Source organism: Hydractinia symbiolongicarpus, chromosome 13, assembly GCF_029227915.1.
Source record: "Hydractinia symbiolongicarpus strain clone_291-10 chromosome 13, HSymV2.1, whole genome shotgun sequence".
Taxonomy (NCBI): Eukaryota; Metazoa; Cnidaria; class Hydrozoa; order Anthoathecata; family Hydractiniidae; genus Hydractinia; species Hydractinia symbiolongicarpus.
Window position 1 is genome coordinate 20499463 of NC_079887.1, and position 21004 is coordinate 20520466.

The 21004-nt window shown below is 35.0% G+C and overlaps 1 protein-coding gene and 1 long non-coding RNA gene across 7 annotated transcripts; one reads left to right on the forward strand and one right to left on the reverse strand.

The window, feature by feature from the left end:
• The first annotated feature begins 397 nt into the window (after positions 1-397).
• Positions 398-13913, forward strand: LOC130622947 (sarcoplasmic reticulum histidine-rich calcium-binding protein-like). Of its 2 annotated transcripts, none has more exons than XM_057438406.1 (13): positions 398-1233; positions 1915-2136; positions 2497-2583; positions 6253-6475; positions 7513-8034; positions 8170-8373; positions 8949-9367; positions 9670-9787; positions 11087-11238; positions 11523-11652; positions 11981-12061; positions 12606-12797; positions 13122-13913. In XM_057438406.1, the coding sequence occupies exons 1-13, from the start codon at positions 1135-1137 to the stop codon at positions 13835-13837; spliced, it is 3165 nt and encodes a 1054-aa protein (XP_057294389.1). In that variant the 5' UTR covers positions 398-1134; the 3' UTR covers positions 13838-13913. The 2 variants fall into 2 exon arrangements, with proteins under 2 accessions (XP_057294389.1, XP_057294390.1); XM_057438407.1 differs by having other exon boundaries at positions 8949-9337.
• A 1967-nt stretch (positions 13914-15880) lies between these two features.
• Positions 15881-20195, reverse strand: LOC130622956 (uncharacterized). 5 transcript variants are annotated; one of them, XR_008981124.1, is made up of 7 exons: positions 20063-20195; positions 19873-19972; positions 19703-19791; positions 19457-19600; positions 19076-19366; positions 16470-16579; positions 15881-16328 (listed from the first exon to the last, which is right to left on the reverse strand). It is a non-coding gene; the product is annotated as an uncharacterized LOC130622956 (long non-coding RNA). The 5 variants fall into 5 exon arrangements; XR_008981125.1 differs by having other exon boundaries at positions 19873-19969; positions 20063-20155; XR_008981122.1 differs by having other exon boundaries at positions 19703-19972.
• Between the last annotated feature and the right edge of the window lie 809 nt (positions 20196-21004).

The following is a 21004-nucleotide window of genomic DNA, read 5'->3' on the forward strand; positions in this document are numbered from 1 at the left end:
AACCTGGTTGATGATATATAAACTTGCAGTCACAGACAATTATATCGTTGAAAAAAACTCTCGGATGTGCTCACGAACTACACACACTGATACTCAGTCAGTTATGAACTAGTCATAGCTGTAGAGTAAAACAGGTTACAACGCTAAACTACATTTAAACGTTTGAAAAGCTGTAGCTAGCTAGATTCCTGCAAGACTATTATTATGGGCGATGGTAAGTAGCTAGCTACTACATAACCTCATAAACATCTTTATTATTTACTTTTGTATTTATATGTAGCTCGAAGCATTTAACTGTATTAAAATATTTTTGCAAAATAAGGCTATATCAACCCCACAGTGAGACCGCCATAACTCCTGAGAACAAATAGGTTGTCATAATAAATGATTCGAACGTCTTAGAAAGAGAATTATACGAGCTACCAACTATGAAACGTCTAGGTTGTGTCCTCAGACAATCACGCGATATACTTATTTGTTGACTGAAAAAAGCGTTTTTTCAAGAACGCGCGTCTTTAAAGGTTTAAAAGTGCTCGAAAATAAATTATTCTTGAATGAAGTAAAGATCAAAATTTCCAAAGCTGATACCAAAGATCTTAACAGCTGTATTATATAGTTGAGAAAAGCTTCAATAATAAAGTTCAATATTTATATACACGATTGGATCATATGTTGTTTCGTTGTGAAGCAACAATACTCCTACTTCAGTTAAAAAGAATCCGGAATTTAAATCATTAACATGTCTTTGATCGGCTGGTAACGAAATTGTTACTTTTCTTGGTTAACATGCGTTTCATCACCCTCGTTTCCAGGGCGTTTTAGCTCCAGAGCCGTGTTATTACAGCACATTCATTAAAAACGCCTTGGAAACGAGATCGGTACTTAATCGTCTGTTGAAAAGCCATTGCTTTCAATTGCTTAGCATGTTTAGTCGCCTGGTAAAGAAGATGTTGCTTATTCTCGATTGGCATGTGTTCAATCGGCTGGAACAATACAATAAGAATCATATGCAGCATGATTTGTGGTATTATATGCAGTACAGTATGTAACAGTTTGCTCAGTATCGTTGTTTGTTCTTGCTGTGAAATGTTAGTTTTGTGAGAAGTACGCGATACGTTACCAATGGAAGCATAAATGACGTGGAGAATGCGCAGCAAAGTCGCTGTTTTTATGTGGTGTTTTATGCTGACGTATGGAGAAATTGGCAACCGTCTGCATCACTCTAATTATCGTGTAAGCTATTAAGAGATTTATAAGAAGATAAACAGGCAGTTAAGGTCTCGCGACGTCTTCACACGGCACCCAATACAATTTGTCTGAAACTCGATTGTAGTCATTCCTTAATTTTTCTTCTTGTTGCAGGCCAAAAAGATTTGGCATAAAACCGACTTCATTTGTGTTTTGGTACAAATCTCTTATCTCCACAACCTAATAACACATATGCGGAGAGACACATCAAATATACAAGTTACAGTTAGCATTTTTGCCAAAAGGGTGGCAATTTTTCTTTAATTAGGGACGTAGCAATAAGAACAATGCCTTGATATTGAAGCGTATCCAGTCTTATCTAACATTCAAGCCCTCTTACAAAAACGCCACGTCCTGATTCTGAGAGAGTTCAGCACACAACTTGTAACAGCATTATAGACTTTATAAGTTCCAGCTCAAATGAGAATGTTAATTGGCCTAGATATAAGAAAAAATAAAAAATTAATTACATGGTTACTTTTCATTATGGTTCCAGGTTTTAGTATGAACATTTAATACTCGCAACAATTACTGATACGTCAAAAAGAAGGATTTAAGAAATTGCATTTATTTACGGTAAATGTTTTTAGGAAATGAAGCTAAATTATACATATTATAAAAATGTTTATGTAACTGGGAATTTAATTATGAAGAAATTCAACCTAGGTCTCTCATCACATGGGAAAGATGAAGATCAAAGCAAACCCTGAAGGAGCTGACTTCGATTTCTCTGGTGGTGATCTACATGTTGACCTGCATCCAGCTCATAGCGATATTGTTCCCATATACAACTATTTCCATAGTGATTATCATGAATATCATGTGCAACCTGTAGAACATCACATTGAGCATGAACATCACTCAGGAGATGGTGAACATCATGAAATGGTAACAAATAGCCTTTTCATAATTTAAACATTTTTAGTTTTCCTCGCGAAGCGGATCAATTTGGGAAATGGCAAATTGAACTTCAGAATTCCTTTAAACAGACGCGAAAAGGAAATCTATTTGACTTAAAATATATTTCTAATCGCCTTTAATAATTAATAATGACACATATAAAATCTTTTTTAATACTTCTGTTATTTGACGTTAGTTATAGCCAAACATCACGGAAAGAAGATTTACGATGTCTAGTCAAGCATTACCTTCCTTCCAAGTTGCATTATTGTAGTCATGGAAGCAATCAAATATTGTTCGTTAACGGTTTGACAACTGCTGAATTTCGTTCTTCTTTTTTCTTCTCAGGACCACCATGGTGAAGATGAAGAGGGATACACTCGCAGCTTAGGTTACCATCATGAGCACGAGCATCATAATCATTATAATCACCATGTAAGCATTTTTTTGGTAAAATACTATGTTTTGTCTCTATAATACTAGCCGTATTTTGTCTGTCCGCCAACATCGACTAGTTCAAAATAGTTAACAAATTTCTGCTTTGTGCTGTAGTTGCAAGAAATAGCTGTGCCCAGGATATGTACTGTGTGATTCTGTGGATTTTACCACAGGCTAACGACTAGTCTCCATAATGGTATCCGTCTTATGTTATAATCAATCTAAAACCGGGCGAAATGGAGATGCTCGGTATTACGACAGACGAAAACCTAATGCCCGGAATGTGTATGTCGGGCAAACTAGTAAAATTTTCCACAAACTAGCAACTGTTATTAATAATAGTTCTAGCTTAATCCATGCAATCGAAAATTGTGTGTGAAATCGTTGACACTCAAATTGACATTCATGTAAAGTGTAACCCTTTTTGATATTCAGTGGTGTGACAAACGAAAATTTTAATATACTGGCCTAATTGTCATAAAAAATTGTATATATTCTCAGTTTTTCTAAAAATTTTGATCCCGCTCATTGATGATATTACGACTTCTTATATATTACTCAAAACCAACATAGTAAACCCTCTCAAATGTTGAAAAGGTTATAAATTCTGATGTAATGATACGAGCATGGAAAGTTCAAATTTACATTTTAATGTAAACATTTTGGCAACGCTGTGCTGTCTGTTGAAATATATATTATAATCTATCGAAGTGTTACAACTAACGAACAATCAAACTAATACAAACACATATATAAAGTGAAATTTTTCGTTAATATAAAAAAAACGTTTTATTCTACTTGTGGAATGTATGATACGACGTTAGAGAGTTCCATGTTTGTTAGATTATGACGTTTTCTATAAGATCTACAGCCTCTTATGCAAAGTAATGTAGATGTCCATAAGGAAAACGAGATTTTTGTACGGATAAAGTTAGTTGCTGCTGTGATGGAGACGTTTCTCTTTTCTGAAATCAGGTCTGCTAATCATTTATAGAATGTTTCGCATTCTCTTCCCATTCCACCGTTTGTGGAAAACACTAATGGCGCAGAAGTTCTGTTTTGACTTGCAAAACACGTTCGTTGTAGGAATGTATCTTTGAGTATCGTGAGCATCTAAAAATGTCCAAACGTGCCTCTTGCTTTCTGTTCGCACTTGGTTGTAATAACTATTCGCCATCCATTTTGAGCTTGGTTCTCTTCTAACATTTCGGCACACCTATTCGTTGTTGCACAGTGTTACACAGCCTCCCTTTTCACACAGGAGCCCTCTCGTGTGCAATGTTAAATTTGTTACCACAGACGCAATCAGCTGGCAGTCTTAGAATGAACTAGTTGTATCGCAATGGCAGAGCACCCCAAAACTGTTATTTATTTAAGTCGTATCCAAAATCTTCTAGTGCAGACTGGTTAACCAATTTGATGCACCGCTTTCTTGATTGGCTTATTTTGTTCTTTTTGTCTTCTCAGACATATTTATGCGCAGCTGCTTCAGCTTTTCATTACCTTTTCGTTGACGTTCATTCTTTACTTGTTGTAAAGTCTTTATCATAATCATTTCCTATCTTTTTGTCAGTTGCATCAAGTTTTTGTTAAAGTCATTTATGCAATAACTCTAATACCAAGATTGGTGGTTAAGACAGAAGTGTTCTCTCATCGTCGTTTACAATATGTCACCCAGTAATGGCAGTAATAAAGCGTGTCTGATGCATTCCTCTAAAAATTATTTTATGTCTGGTATGGTTGTGAGTTAGTATGAGAATTTGTGTTGGTATCCGTTGGTATAGTACGCGTAGACTGCTTGTGGTTGAGTCATAGCGATTTTAGAGAGCAACGTAATCTTATCTATCCACTTCTCAATCAGTTTTTGACAGTATTCGCTTTTAAATTCTTCACGAATTGATATTTGAAAACTTTTAAAGATTTCTATGGCTTTCTGCTCATGTTGCTGTTTGACAATTACCCAAAAAAATTTTTGGTTGCTGGATCTAGCTGAATACCGGACCAATGCCAATTAATTTGTCCTACCATATTTTTAATGCTTTAAACGTTTCCACAGCAGTGATATCGTCAGCGAAATCTACCATGTTTGTATTGACGATTACCTCTAACATTTTGTCAACAAGTGGTGTGAGGCCAATTGCGTATATAGTCATTTCTTAAGGGTCACCTTGAGTAGTTCCTTCCCTGGATCATTGGAGCATATCAGCTAATTATATGCTCCAATGACGAAAAGTCTTGCTGGAGGTCAGTAATAGTTATTCACATAACGACCAAATATCAGACACAGGATGTTACATTGTGCAATATTGACTGAAGGTTGATACTGTTGAACGCATTAATAGCATCTAATAAAAGTACAGCTTCGGACTCTTCTTCTTCGTAAATCTCTCTCTTAGAGTGTATCGCTGCTTCACTCCCAGTAGCATGATCGGAACACATTTATACTTCACTACATAAATCAATGACATCTTACCTCACTACTGCCATAACGACTTATCCGCTAATCCGACTGAGAACTTCGTTACACCGATCGGCCTTAGTCCAGGTCGCTTATCAAGTCGTACCAGTCTACACGCGAGAAAAGCTTCGAGCATATCATCTTGAATGTTTTCTTAGCAAAGTTTTCCATGACATTTGCAAGAGCCGTTAGGTCTATGCTGCTGTGCTTCACTCGTAAATGCTCTTAAATTACTTTTATGCCATAATTTTAGTCGTCTTTCTAAAGCCTTTTGATGATCTTTGTTTTCACCAGCGTTTCGCTGTTTATTTGTTTATCTCTATTTTCTGGTTGTTCATCCATTTTTCATATTAACACCAATATTAATCTTCATTTCGCAATTAATTTCCAGCAATGCGTTGCGTGAAGAATGGGATATCAAGACAAATATATATAGGATTATTTTTCGTCAGAAAAAAAGTGTCCGCCATCTTGGAAAGACTTTTAAATCTGTTTGTTTCAATTTTCACTATTCTAACTCCGCCCATAAAAGACAAATATTTCAAATTTTTAGTCAATCTGTTGGTGTTCCAATGGTATCCCAAAGCCATATCGTTATTTCGTGCATTCTTTCCCGCCTGTTAGCACTAAGAAAATTAAATTTTCTAGGACGGGATTATTAAGTTATGGACGGGATTATAATGGCGTTTTCAATTTTCCTGATTATAAAATTTCTGATGACGTCACTTAAAAAATAATTATGCCAAACTTCGTCAAAAGTTATGGACAACGGCAATTAATGCACCCCACCCTTATACCTAAAATACTTAAAAAACTCATACCAAACAGATTTCATCTGCTGCAGCGTCCAATTTTCCTTTTTTTTTTGTAGCCGTTGTTGCGACTAAATATCTTTTATTTTATAACAATGTACATACGCTTTTTTACGGGTTCAGGCTTAATTTTAAGGTTTATATCAAAGAGCTCTTGAGACGAGAATGTAACATGGGACATTTTATTTCTTTTTTCGCCATGGAATAACTTAAAATTTTTTAAAACTATTTTTTGCGGATTTTAAGATGTTACACTTTTTTGTCTGTGACAAAAGTTCCAACAGGGCGGTTACAGTGCTTTGTCATGATTACAGGGCGGATAGTTGTTTTTTCAACTCTTTTTTCTCTAAACTAACAACTTCATCATGTGAGCATGCAGTGTGCAAAACGTTTCAGGAAATGGAACCTTATGAACACCATCACTTGCACCACGATCGTTACCATGACAATGACGAACGTCATAGCGATATGCATCATGAGGAACATCACTCAGGTGACCACATGGACCACCATATGGATCATCACCATGAAGGTCATCACATGAATGAGGAGGAGGAGATAGCGGCTGACCACGGACATCATGACATGCCGCATGTCTTTCCTATTGGCATGGGGCACGGTAAGAAGTTTTTAAGTCAGTCAGTCAAAAAAGTCGGAAAAAAAATTAGTCGGCAAAAATAAAAAGTCAGCAAAAATATTAGTCACTTCGACAAAATTTAGTCACTTTTTGCCGACTAAATTTTTATATTTAGTCACTTTTTGCCGACTGAACTTTTGAATTTAGTCACTTTTTGCCGACTTTTTTTTTACTAGAAAAGTTTGCATGAAAAAAAAACATAAGAGTAAAATTTAGTTCTTATTAACTTATGAATGCGACAATTTTATTTACAATGGTCACTTTTTCTCTAATTTAGTGTGTATTATCAGTATGTCTCTCACCCGCATTCTGCCTGTTTAAAATAGCTGCGCGCAGCTTATCACTGGCGAACCTGCGGTTTTTTTCTTGAATTAACGACCAGTTTCTCCATAAAAACAAATGTTGGCTGTCTGTTGGCCAAAAACGAGTCATGCAAAATCATGCACGAAATCTCTTAAATAATAGCCGCATTTTGTCTGTGTCCGCGAGAGCCGCTTCCCGTAATGGAATCACGAAATTTTTATAATGCGCACCAATACCAAATGCGATATATTTTTGTCCACTTTGTTGCGACAGGTTAATTTAAAGGACGGGCGACCCCGTGGATTTTTCCACGGGCTGACGACTAGTTTATATTATAATGCTTGCTGTCTGTTTCTGAATTAAAGATGGTAGCTGCGAGCAGCGAAGGGAAATTTCCTGGGAAGCTACTGAATTTCCTTAGATTTTCAAACTAGTGGAATTTTGTGGATTATAAATAATTAGCTTATTTAACATGGCAGTTAAGCGATAGTTGACACAAAAAACTATCCGAGGTATACGGATCATGTTGACTCGTTTTTCTCCAATTATTACCATATCAAGCTATAGGGTTATAGTTACTTTCTTTTTAATTAAAACTAAAACACTTCTGGCACATGTTTTGATTTGACTTTTTATAGAGATAAAACTGGGGACGTAATATAAGGGCTATATATACATGTATGTATGCTTAAGTAATAGACAAAATCTAATTTTAGGTGGGGCAGGACATCATGGTAGTAGTGAGGTAGGACATCATGAAGGACATGGAGGTGGTGGGGGCGAGATGCATCATGGTAGTTACGATGGTGGTGGCTATGGAGGAGATGGTGGTGGTTATGGTGGCGGTGGTTATGGTGGCGGTGGTTATGGTGGAGGTGGCGGTGGAATGCATCATGGCGGTTACGGTGGTGGTGGCTATGGAGGAGGTGGCGGTGGAGTGCATCATGCTGACTTCCATCCTGGAAATATTCACCATAATAGAGAAGAACAGTGGGGACATAATATGGGGCATGTGGGTGGCGGCGATTATGGTGGGGGTGGTGGACATGGTGGTGGCGGCGGGTACGGTGGTGGGCATGGTGGTTGGTGCAAAAGAAGTGATGTTAATGGCAACTGCCTTATCAGGCAAGGTGAAAAAACAGAAAATGGGGAAGAGAGAGATTTTTTGATTAAACCAATAGGTCTTAAAGGCTCGATTCGAGAAAAATTTAAAAAACATTGGGACGAAGAAGAAAAAGGTAATATGTTGTACTTGTAGAAAAATATTATTGTTGTATTGTACGTACTAAAGTTTTCCAATTCTTGCTTTTTCTTAAATATCATGTGATAGATAGCATTCACAGAAGTAAACCGCTTTTAAATTTTTGTTACAGAGGAAGGTGAAGAAAAAGAATCTCATGAAAACGACGAAGATAATGACGATGAAGATAACGACAAAGATGACGATAAACACGTTGTACGTCATCATCATCGTCGTCTTCATCATCACCACCACGACGATGATACGGAACCGTCAAAACCTGATGACGACGGCAAGCCGACATCTGAAGAGTTTATGAGGGTATACAATTATGCAAGTAGGTTTTCTTACACATTGATCTATATGTTACAAAAGGAGTGTTTTTAGGTTATTATCACTTACGAACTCTTTGAGGGGAGAGAGTTTGCGTGAATTTGCTAAGAATAAGATCTTTAGTTCTTACTGTTATTAAAAAGATTCCCGCAAAATAGCCCTGGAACTAGACCGTACTATAAAAAAAAAAAAAACACTTGAGTAACAGTTAGTAATAGGGATGAAATGTTAAATGATGACTAAAAAATACTGATGGGAGGATGGCAGAGTTTTAATAACCAGTGCTGGAGGTAGCTTAAATGGATAATCTAAGCGCACTACTTTTGCAGAACACTCGTTAACAGCAATGCCAATAGAATTGAATACGTTATCTTAAGCTATAATATGGTACTACTAATGTTTTCAATTTATTCTTTTGCACACAGAAGCTGTCTTTAACAGAAAGTAGTCTGCTAAAGTTGCGGATAAGTCTTTTGGCCAAGGTTGATTGGTAAACAAAAAAAAATTACAGAAACACAAGTAAATATCAAAAAAGAAAAAAACAACAGGGAGATGTTAGATCAAATATTTCTACTTTAGAAAAAATTTATCCGGGGGAAGACGATTCATCTGGTGATGGTGGTAATGAGAAAGTTGAACCAGTTTATAAAATTAATGACAAGTTGAGTGCTAGAGAAGAACAACTAGCTAAAGATATCGAAAGAATGGAGGCCATAAGAAAATCAAAAAGAAGGGAAGAACAACTAAGGCGTGAAAAGGAGAGAGATGAAAGAGAAGAGCGTGAAAGAAAACGAAAACGAATCAAATTAATGGAAAGAAAACTGGAAGAAGAAAAAGAAGAAAAGAAAAAAGAAGAAGAAGAAGAAAAAAGAAGACATGAAAAAGAAGAAAGAGATATGAAAGAAAAGAAAAAAGAGGAAGAGTCGTCAAAAGATGATGTAGAAAAAGATATAGAAACTAGAGAAAAGGTCAATTTAAATTCTGGTGGAGAAGAAAAAGTAAAATCTCTATAAATATAGGTGCATGCTAAACAGTATGAGCTTACGATACACCTATATCGCGAGTTAAACTTGTAGTTTGTAGAGGTTAGATGTAGAGGGATATTTCAAACAATTTAAGTTTTCAGCTTACAAAACTCCTATATCCCGATCATTACTGCAGCTTTAAGAGATGCCAGGATAATAAAAAAAGAGAACGCTTGCCTGTTTAAAAAGTTATGTCAACTGATTGTACTAGGTTTTATAGATTTAAACTTTCAATATGTCGGACATACTGAATTGAGTTGTTTATTTGTGTCCAGGAAATACAGCGTGAGCAAGAAAAGGCGTATGGGAGCATTGAAAAAGCAGAACGGGATAACAAAAGTTCAGACGGAGAAAATACGGAAGAGAAGGATGAAAAATCAAGACAAAATACAGGTACAAAATATCAGTATGCTTCTTAGTTGTTTATGTGTTTGTGAAAATGAAACCGTCGTAATTTGATCTTCCATCCCGGACATAAAGATTTGCAAAGGAGGGCGAATTTTCAAGCTCGAAACCACAAGCAATCGAGGCAACCATTTTTATATAAGTAACACGCACTGCGAGGTTGTTATTTGGTTAAATCCAAAATTTGAGGTCTGCTAATTTTTGCTAACGCCAGCACGCCCAAATTTTGCGATTTTTTGATGTAATGGATTGTACTAAAATGCAGACCTGGTGAAAACTGCTCCCAGGAAATTTTCAATGTCGGTAACTCGCTTGTCTTGCTTGCAAAGTAAATGAATCCTGTGCGACATACCGAATGCAGAGTACTGCACAAGTGATGTCTTTTGGTTATTTCGAGAACTAGCCAAAAATGGCCCTTTGCAAAAATCTTATGTTCGAGTTGTAGGTACAGTAGACTCTCTGTAATTCGAACTCGCAGGGGACCGAAAAAAAGCTTAAATTAGGGAGAGTTCGAATTAGGGGAAGTTCATAAATTTTTGTGAAATTTTGTCCAAAAATCAGGGTTGATGGTAGTAAAAAGACTTCATAGATACATCCATCTAAATACCTTGAGATATATATCTCCTATATTACTTCAGACGTATTTCTTATTTTGCAAAAAAGTCATAAATATTATGTTTCTGGTCTTATTCTCTTGTTTCCTTGCAAACCACTTTGAAATGATTTGAAATGATTCCATGATTTTTACTTTATTCTTTTACCAGGTGGAAAGAGTATTTTAGGAAGTCCAAATTGTGCAGCTATTTCTCTTGATGAAACTCCTTTCTCAAGTTGTTGGAGTGCCTTGTATTTTGTTTTCATAGACTTTTTATTGTACCGACGTTTTGCTAAAGAGTCGCCATCTTGTTGATTAATACCAAAAATATATCCTTTGTAGTTTGAAAAGAATCCTAGACCTTCGATTTTGAAATTGAACATGTAAAACCGTGTTTACACTCGATGAAAGATTAGCAGAGGGAGATAAAATGACTACTTTACGTAATTCGATCTTTAAAAGTTCGATTTACGGGGTGAAATGATCTAAAGGGACCGGAAATATGGTTCGAATTTGGGGAAGTGAATCATGAGAGTTTGCTAAGGGATTTTGACAGGACCAGAAGATTTGTTCGAATTAAGGAGAGGTTCGGATTAGGGGAAGTCGAATTACAGAGAGTCTACCGTAGTTCCGAAAAAGATTTTCTTATGTAAATTTGATAAAAGTTTCGGAATTAGATTTTCCTCTAACAGGTGCACTGCGGTGGAATGAAGATAAGGAAGATAGCGTACACTCTCCATCGCATAAGTCACATCTGCATGAGAGGGAAGATTCAGAAACAGCTGAAAAAAGTCACGATGAGAGAGAAGAAAACAGAGACGAAGATAAAGGGAATGAAAAAAGTGTAAGTGTTAAATGTGTATCTCTCCTCTGTCTCGCTTACTTGTCTTTGTTATGTGTATGTGTGTATGTGTCTAAAAATTAAGAGGATTGTGACCCAGGTTGTCATTGTAGTTATATACGGGTAAAAGGAGGTTTGGAAAAACAATCACTTCGGTAAAGAAATGTATGTTCACATTGATAAGAAATTATAATACAAAAACCGGAGTTGACACAGAGTTAATGCCCGGAGCACACCCGTTTGCATTTAACGCCAGTGTGTATTCAACGCCCTTGCTTTTATTTTAGGAAGAAGAAGGGGAAGATAGAGATAACCCACGAAAAGAAGTAAGTGATGATGATGATATGGACGATGGAGAAAGACGGCAGCATGACTTTCATGATATGATATCTCACGTGAAACCCAAGTCTTTACATAGTAAGAAAATTTAAGATTTAATGAAATAAACATAATTGTCATGATACTAAATGTCAGGTGAGGTTTGTAAGCATAATAGTTCAGCTAGTTTCAAGGGATTTTTGCCTTTGTTATATTTATTAATATAAATCATATCAAAAAGGCAATAGTCCGTGGGAACGAGGGTGGCCTAGTTATGTAAAAGAGCTATCTATAAAATGTATAAATATTTTTTTTATATATCGGGACGGAAAAACCGTTGGCAGAAATCGAAAAGAGAAAATATATTCTGGTTTGTCCTAACATTTGCGAAATCTCTTTTTTATATTTTTTCATGTTTTCTTGTTAGGTTTAGAAAGACCTCACGAAGGAGTTGAAAAGTTTGGTGGAAAAGATGAAGAAATTGATATTAATGATAAAACACAGGAAGGTTTGTTATTTCATTATCTTCTTTTCACAAAATTGAACCTGTAAAAATATAAATATATAGCCGCCTTTTTTAAAAAAAGGCATTGAAGATAATGTCGGTAGCAAAGTTGTTATTCTTTTTATATTTTTATTTACAGAAATTTAAAACTGAGTTATATTTCATTGATGACTCAACCAAAGCATTTTTCTTAAATTTTGATGTCATTTCGTACTCATTGTTTTTCGTTTCACACTTAAAACGCAGTTCCCTGCGCAGCAAAACGTCGCTGCATAACCTTTAAACCTTTTTATTCGCATTATATTTTAAAACACTTCGTTTTATTTTTGTATACAATAGAAAAAGACACGAATACAGAATAACAAAGAAAAATGCGGAAAAGCAGAGCCTTTCACACACCAAAAGCGAGCGTATGTAATTTTACAGTCCAAAATGTCCAAAATGCGTCGTGGCGCAGAACAGCTTTTTAAGTGTGAATTTAGCTTTACCTACACGAATGAACTTACGTAATTAAATGCAATAACCACATAAATTTGCATACTTAAAGGAGATATTGATCAAATGGAAGTTCAACGGAAGTTAGAAGAAGGGAAGAACGAGCTACCCATTCAGGATCAACGCGAAGGAGAGCAACTAAAGGAGCTCGCAAATACTTACACTCCCCCGATGAATGCGAAACCAGAAACAGACCGACAACAAAGCAGTATGTATGAACAGAATCAAGATGTCAAACTAGAAGGTAAAATTTTCACTTTTCAGCAACGCATGCCGGTCGCCAAAAGAAAAATCTAACTTACACTGGACTTAATGCTTTGTACTAGTTCATTTGACTTATAATTCAAAACATCCAAAACTCATTAAAAAATAGCCTTGGGAACAAGTGTGGAATCAAATTACATGTGGCTGTCTGAACAAAGGACATAAGAATGCAAGGTTTTTATTGGTCAAAATTTAGTTATTAGCACTTCATAGCTATTTCACGTGATTTTGTTAAAAATTCATTTTTTTTACTGAAAATAATGTTAACATTTTAATTTCACCATCCTAGAGTTCCCTTTTTAAGGCGCTGACCATGAATTTTACCACGATCGGCCAAACTACGCAGCAATGAACCACCACGATGACGGAGAGCGTGAAATTGAAAATAATCACAACGATGAAGATCAAGACAAGCGACACGAATTAAACTTAGCCGAACCCGTAAAAATAAGTCATTCTAATGAAGATATCACAGAAAGGCCGCACAGTGAAGAAGACGTCGATAAAAAAGTTTTAGGTGACTTTAAAAGTAGATTTAATGAGGAGACGAGCTTTCAATCAGTTGAGCAAGCTGAAGAGTTATTCAATCAACTCCAAGATGCGGCATTGTCTAATCAGAAAAAATTAGATGGCCAGCAAACAAGCGGAAGCGTGACGGATAACGGCCTGGTTAGTGCCGGCCCGCATAACCACGCCATGTATCAAACCCACGCCACTAAAAGACATAATTTAGCAGATCATAATTCATACAAGAGCACTGCACAGTTTTTTTCTGGTAATAAAATCCAGAAAGTCAACCAAGTAGATAAAGACAAAAGACAGAACCTGTTGTTTAGTAAATTTTTTGTTGCAGCACAACATAAACAGCCAAGTCGCAACAAACGCTTTTATAAGATATACTCTAGGAGAAATCACATCATTAAAGGGACAGATAATTCTAAGGAATTAATACCTAATAGAGTTGATAATGCCACTGTGCCAATATCCGTACGTATTCCTGTGTTTAGAAGAAGAAAATAAAGCAGATGGATTGTAGTGTCGAATTAATGAAATATTTGACTGTAAATATGCTCTAATATAAAAATCTCACAGCTTGGATCTATAATTACACTTTCCTTCCCAATAGAAATGTACACAAATCATTGTTTACAATGAACTGGTGCGACCTCGGTTTTCTTCGATCTTTCTTTCAGGACCAAAAAAATTTAACCGTTCAGTTGGTAAAAATCGTAAACTCTTGCAGCATGTAAAATCAACTTTTGTTGCGAAGATGAAACGAGAAAGATTTTTAACTATAATTTTCTACAATTTTAAGTTAATGGTTTTACCCAACAGAGTCGTCTTTTCCTTTTTTCACGTTTTTCTGATGGTTTAAAATTTTTATTATTATTATACAAACAGGTACCTTGCGCTTCGACTTCGCTTTTTTACTTATCTCCAGCAACAATTCTTTTTTGAAATACACATGTGCAATAGCAAAATAATAGAACAATTTCAAATGTTTCTATAGAAATATTTCACCTTAATTTCCGCTTTACAGTTTGCGAAGATGCAAGTGGAAACGCAACTAACTATTTTCGGCTGAAACGCGTACGTTGAAATGTTTTTCGATATGTTTGATTTATACGGTGAAATCACACATGTTGGTTGTATTACCTCAACTTATATTAAGTTTCAACTCAAGTTATGAATTATAACTCGAGTTAGTGCCAGTAATCTGGTACTAATCTCCTGAAATCTCCTGAATGAAACGATTTCCAAATCGAAAATAATTATTACTTAAAAATCGAGTTTTCGTTTATAAATAACTCGAGTTAGTACCAGTAATCACATGTTTGAGACTGAGAGAAAAAATTGCAATAAGCTTAATTCGATTTTTGGAATTTTGGAAAACGAGAGAGATTATAAAAATTTCAAAAATCGAACAATGTAAATTTACTCCAAAATTTCCAAACATGTAATTACTGGTTACTCACACTTTATATGGGAAATAGCCAAAATAAAATGGAACTCATTGCTTGTATACAACAAATCCTATCAACAACATTTACAACATCACAACTATCGTCATGGTTTAAAGAATTTCCTTTTAGAACAAACATTCGAAATATATTCGCAGCGGGAAATTACAAAACGTTAGCAGTAATTTAAAAACACCGGGAAATTTAAAAAAAATTGTGTTGACAACGTCAAACAGATTTCATTAAAAAGTGTGTTATAACTAATTAAATTTTAATAAAGTCGAGGTGGCACAAATGTTCCACCGTAGATTTTAAACCGACCGTGGCTTCTTGTTTTATGTTCATAACCGTAACCGGGATGCATAGGACTTGCCTTCTTTCATAATGGCAGGACAATAGTGAAGATAGATAGATGTGCAATTCTTAATACACCGTTTGTTTTTATTTGCGCGGTAAAACGATTTGGTTGTGTGTATATGTTGTTCTAACCAGTTATTCATCATCTTTAATATTCTAAACTGATTTAAGAAAAATCTTGATTTTTACTTTAAACAATTAAACTTCTTCGGTCGCCGTCCTTTTAACACAGCATTAAAATAGATTTGATTATGTCATGTTAAACCTGGAGATATAAGGTTAATTTCAGATAACACACTTCAGACACAGGGTTGCACTGCACAAAAATACTGAATGTACGAGTATATAAATCGAGTTTTTTTTCTATGTATACCGTCAAGATCGGAAATATACCAAAGCGTTTTTCTTTGTATACTATGGTGAAATACTAAAATATACTTTGCGTATAGGGACCCCAGAGTATACGAAAATATCGCAGCCGTGATATGTCTCGAATATACATGGCGTATATATACGTATAATGTTGTATACGAAAATACTCGTGTCGTATTTAAATAAACTATGCAACCTTTATACAAAGGTACGAGGTAAAATACGTAGCAAATATGGTGTAGTGCTGCCTGAGGGAATTATAGAGGTTTATCTCATTTCACTCCTTTTGATAATTTTCCAGGTAGAATCTTAAACTTTGAGGAAGGCTTTAGGAGCTGTGCATGGTGTTGCTGTCGTCATTTTGTTGAGCAAAAAAGGTTTTATAGAATAATGCATGTAATAAGTTTGTTAGTTAAAAATTTTTTTTAAACGTTATTGTATATACAGATATATTTACAAAAATTATACACATTTATAAAGATTAAAGTGTTAGAAATAGTTGTAAGAAATTAAATTAGTAATTTAAAAACCTTATCTATGGGTTCATTAACAACAGTGGCTCAACCTTTCCTCTAATATCTCGATCCAAGTAGCTTCCAGGTATCCTTGCATCCAATTCATCTTTACCCAAGCGTTTGCTGTAAATAAAGTAAAGCAGTACAATGACTTCTTTGCTTTTGAACTTCGGTGGATGTACGTATCCTTCTGCTTCATTATTTGAATGTTCGTCACTGATTATTTCTACGTTGCATAACATCCAGATACCGGCTTTATCTCTTGGTACGTATTCTGATTGTTGGCGGTATAACTAAAATAAAGTACTTAAAGAAAAATAATTAGGAGGAATGGAAGAGCAAGGTATATTTATTGACATAAAAAAGTATTAAAATCTAAGTATGGTTTAAAAACCATAGCCAAGTTAGTATAGCATAATTTATTTCAAATTTAACAGCGCAACATACCCGGTGCTGACGAGTTGTGTGCCTTCTTTTACGTTTTAATTCATTACTTCCATCATTATCTTTCTCCTTTTCCTTTCGTTTCAGGGTGGAATAATATCTGCTACACGACCCTATTGTATATGAACAAACAATTCAATTATGTAAAATAATTTCAAAATAAATTTGCGACTTATGGTGAGAAAAAGTAGTTACTCACTGTGCATTAAAAATGGGGCATATGGATTTTCATTGCTGTCTTTGACAATTTGGCAAACCAAATTAGTTATCTCACGGTTGTGTGAGTCAGGGGGTGGATATGTGGCCTTTTAAGTTCCAACCCTATATAAGTTTGCCACCCCACTATATATATCCATCAAAACATACGAACGAAATGAAGAAAAACAAAATAGAATAAAATATCTACTTCTTTAATGCTCAAAATCCACGTGGTTGTGTATTCTTTCCTGAAGGAGAAACAACTCTTTTAATTCTATTGAAACACTGCGTGAGGTTCTAGCAGGTGTCTGTATAGAAACTTAATTTGAAATTTTGGCGGTTGTGTGACTAAATTATTCGTGAATATCAATTCGCAACTATGATTGGTTATAAAAACAATTAGATAATTTGATGATGAATTTGATAATACTATCAAAACAAGAAGCCATATTAAAATCGGTAAAATTTCTTTTGTTCTTATGTTAACATAATTAGCGGTCGAGTTTGAATTATGACGCTTTATAGTTCAAAAAGCGAAGTTCGGTGTTGGGGATTAGGTGTAATCACACGAAGAAGCGTTTTGTTTATGCATATTATTATTTCAATATGCCAAACTGTGCTGCCATCGGCTGTAAAAATCGAAGTAGCAATAATAAAAAGACAGAAAAGAGTAAGGGAAGCGAGGAAAATAAGGAGGTAGATAACGAAAAGCTTACGACAAAAAGATTACAATGAAAGAAAAATCCGGGTATTATTTTATCACATTCCTAGTGCGAAAAAAGATAAAGAGCTTCGGAATAAATGGCTACACAATATAAAAAGAAGTGGTACCTTGCCAAAAGACTCTGGGTTTGATATTTGTTCTCAACATTTTGAACCAGAGTGCTTCGAAAGAGATTTACAAGTAAGTCTTTTTGTTACCTATGTTTCACCAAACAGCCAAACATTTGTCTTTCTCGTATTTAGAAAAATTCAACACAGTTTCATTTATTACAGCCATTTCCAAAACAAAACCATGTCAAAAAAATCATTATATTTTCTTCCCATGTTTGCATTTTCTTTCCCCCAGCGCTGAATGTTTTTTTAACATGGAAGAATCCTTCAAGAACATGTGCTTTCATAAGACGGGGGTAATGGAAATCTATTATTTTAAATTAGTGGTGAACTAAAAAGAAATTGTGATATAACACAAGTTTGTTCCCCAGTCCTTTTTTGCCCTTAACCCTTATAATAAGATGCAATAAAAAAACGTACCAATTATCCGTGTCCATTGCATTACTCGGAACTACACGTTCCTAATTTATTCAGTTCTTCCAAAGAAAATTCTGGTTTAAAATTGAAGGGTCCGAGAGTGGATAAATCGGTAGGCACATAACCAGCGAATCTTTTAAATTAAATTCTTCGAGTTACTCGTCAAAGTTCGTCAAAGAACTTCATTGTTGTGTTTTTTACATTCAAAGAGCTCTCCACCACTTTTAATCAAATCTCGGTGGTTAACAAATAAAAACCGAGATAATAATATGACGTCTTAATTTTTATTTTTGACATTTTTTTCCCCTCAACGCAAGCGTTACAAAAGTATTTTTTGTTTCTTGATTTAAAAATTATTGGTGTGATATTTTCGCATTTTTGATGAAACCACTGTAAATATTTCGAACATTCGGCCATGTCATCTGCGTTTTCTTCGTCGTAGGGCATGCGACAACTGCAGTACAACTTAATAGCCAAAATTTTCATTTCGCATCTTGAAGGTGTTAATGTTTTTTCTTCAGGAAAAGGAAGCATTTTTTTTTGATGCAAACACATAATTAGATGCAGACGCAATCTTTTACGATCGTAAACTACTTTAGTTGGATCACCCCCCCCCCCCCAAAGCAATAGGTGTTACAAACGCAATGGCGTATAGCCCACAATCCACAGAATTTTTTGGTTGCTGGACGGAACATATCTTAACCCTTATCTCCGGATCTGCTGGGTGGCAGAATAATGCTATTTGTCACGCACTACTTAAGCTAACATAAACATTACATGAATTGTTATGATTTGTAGTGTTCCCTACACTAATCCAATGCAGTGCACCAGTGTGAAGGATTTGTATAAAATGCTTATTTGACACAACTAAGGTCTCGTCCTAAACAGAAAATGATCCTACAACCATATATTTGACGTTTGTTTTTATGGGCAAAAAAAAATAACGGAATAGAATAAATCGTGGTTTTATATGTTGCGTCAAGCAGACATATATAGTTGCCGTATTTCAAAGCATTTTTTGATCATCACTTTGATGCACGAATAAAAGTCTTTGCTTCGTGGAAATTGAAGTTACCTAAAGTTGAGATGAATACAAAGTGTGTGTATTCCGAGCGAAGAAATTAAAGCAAAAATAAAAACATAGATAAATTTTTACAGACCTTGATATCATCGTTGTCATCCTTATCACCACTTGGCTGTATACAATCTTCGTTGTTGACAACTTCACCATACCTTCTAAAAAAGAAGATATCTTCGGGTCCATTTTTGCTAATCTTCTTACAGTCGCCCTGTTCTTTTAGGATGAAATCTCCTGTTTGTTGTAGGTGGAACACTGTCGTCTCTAAACAATTCATTCTTCACTTATATTTTAATGTGTGTTTCCATTTCTCGTACTTGACGCACTCCTTCCGCAACTAGTTGGGAAATTCTTTTAATGATTCTTTCATCGACTTTTTGTGACATAAAATTTACGATTTAATTACGATTTAATTATTTAAGTTTCACAACTACAAAGACGACACGAAGCTTTAAACATATACCTTTCCAACAAAATGTCCAGAATGTTATTCAGGGAATGTGATCCATATAGTTCGTTTTCACCGTGCACCTTCTTTATTCTGTCACCATTTATTTTTAAAGCTTTTAGCGCAAACTTTTCTTTTTCATCCCGTGTTAGCATCAATCTAGACGGTACATTTTAAATCATATGTATGACAAAAGTCAAAATTTGATCAACGGTTTAGACTGCGATTGTCAGAAAAATAGTTTCTAATTTATAAACCAACCTGGAGAGCAAAAACCTTTTTTTTTTTAGTCTCGTATTTTTCTATAACTCTTTTTGCTTCTTCCAAGGAATCCGCACAAACACACTTATCTAAAATTAAATAAATTACATATAACACTTCGTGCGCTTTAACTGATTCTTCAACAGAAGTCATAAATGGTCTTATCTGACATTTGATTTTCTGTGCCGTTATTTATTGTTATCTTTCTCTCTTTTTTTGTCGTCTTGAATGTCGTCTTCAGTGCCATCTCCGACATCGCTCTCTTCGCTGCTTGACATGAAAGTTAAAATAAAAAAATAGTACACCAGTAAAACTTATTAAAATAAGTTGAAATCATAATCAGGTATTTCTTAAACTTACTCGCTTTTTCAATATCTTTTCTCTTTCTTTCTTCTCTTTTACTTTCTCTGTTTTCCGAGGTTTGTTAAATTTTATCACTATGATGAAATAAAGTTACTACGTAACCAAAAACCCATCTTTTTTTATGTTAATCATCAATCAATTTCGAGAGAATGTTTTTATAATCAGCAGAAATTAAAAACGTACGAAATTTTCAAAATGAAACCAATTTCTAAAATAAAACCACGTGTTTTATTTATGTGACTTCTTAGAGTGTTTTGATATTTTCCCTAGGCGTTCAAAACATTTTTACTCGCTTATTGGACTATCGAGACCATCAGGTTACCTCGCCAAAATAAGTTTATATAAGACCTCCGACTTGATTCCTGGTTATAGTGCCTACCGTGGTGAACAAGCTGGAGTATAATCAATATGGCGCGGTCACGGTTAAGTTGAATATATTCCGCCTCGTTACAAAAAATAACCGGAAATTGAAAAAATTGAAGAAGTATCTAGCATAGCTCATCAAATAATAAAAAAATAACAATATTTGTGATCAAATTTGTAACGCAGTCTTCATTTTTTCCCAATTTTACGAACATTGAGATACGCACAAAACCGGCGTAGAGCTAGGACGCGGGGGCCAGGTCGGACTTTAAAAGTCGTGACGTTACGGCAATAGGTTAAAAAATCGGTCAAAGAAGAAGAAGAAGGAGGATAAGAAAAAGACCGCCCGTTTTAATAAGATCTCGGATGTAATCCGAAATCTTAATAAAGGTAGTAAACAAACTATACTTCGCTGGAAAATTAAAATTGTCTCTAAACTAACCTCGTTTTCATGTTAGTATTATGTCTATTCCGGCTGTGTATTTTGCGGAATGGAAATGGATATTGAAATGGTTAACAACAACAAACTATTGTTTGTTTTTAATCCGCCATGTTTGAAAGTGTCTTCCAAAATAA

What these genes read in the sequence shown, in the direction of transcription:
- LOC130622947 (XM_057438406.1), top strand. Translation starts at nt 1,135, where the DNA reads ATGACGTGGAGAATGCGCAGCAAAGTCGCTGTTTTTATGTGGTGTTTT. An exon ending in ATAATCATTATAATCACCAT is followed by an intron (nt 2,584 to 6,252) that starts GTAAGCATTTTT and finishes AAAACGTTTCAG; the next exon opens with GAAATGGAACCTTATGAACA. An exon ending in ATTCTGGTGGAGAAGAAAAA is followed by an intron (nt 9,368 to 9,669) that starts GTAAAATCTCTA and finishes ATTTGTGTCCAG; the next exon opens with GAAATACAGCGTGAGCAAGA.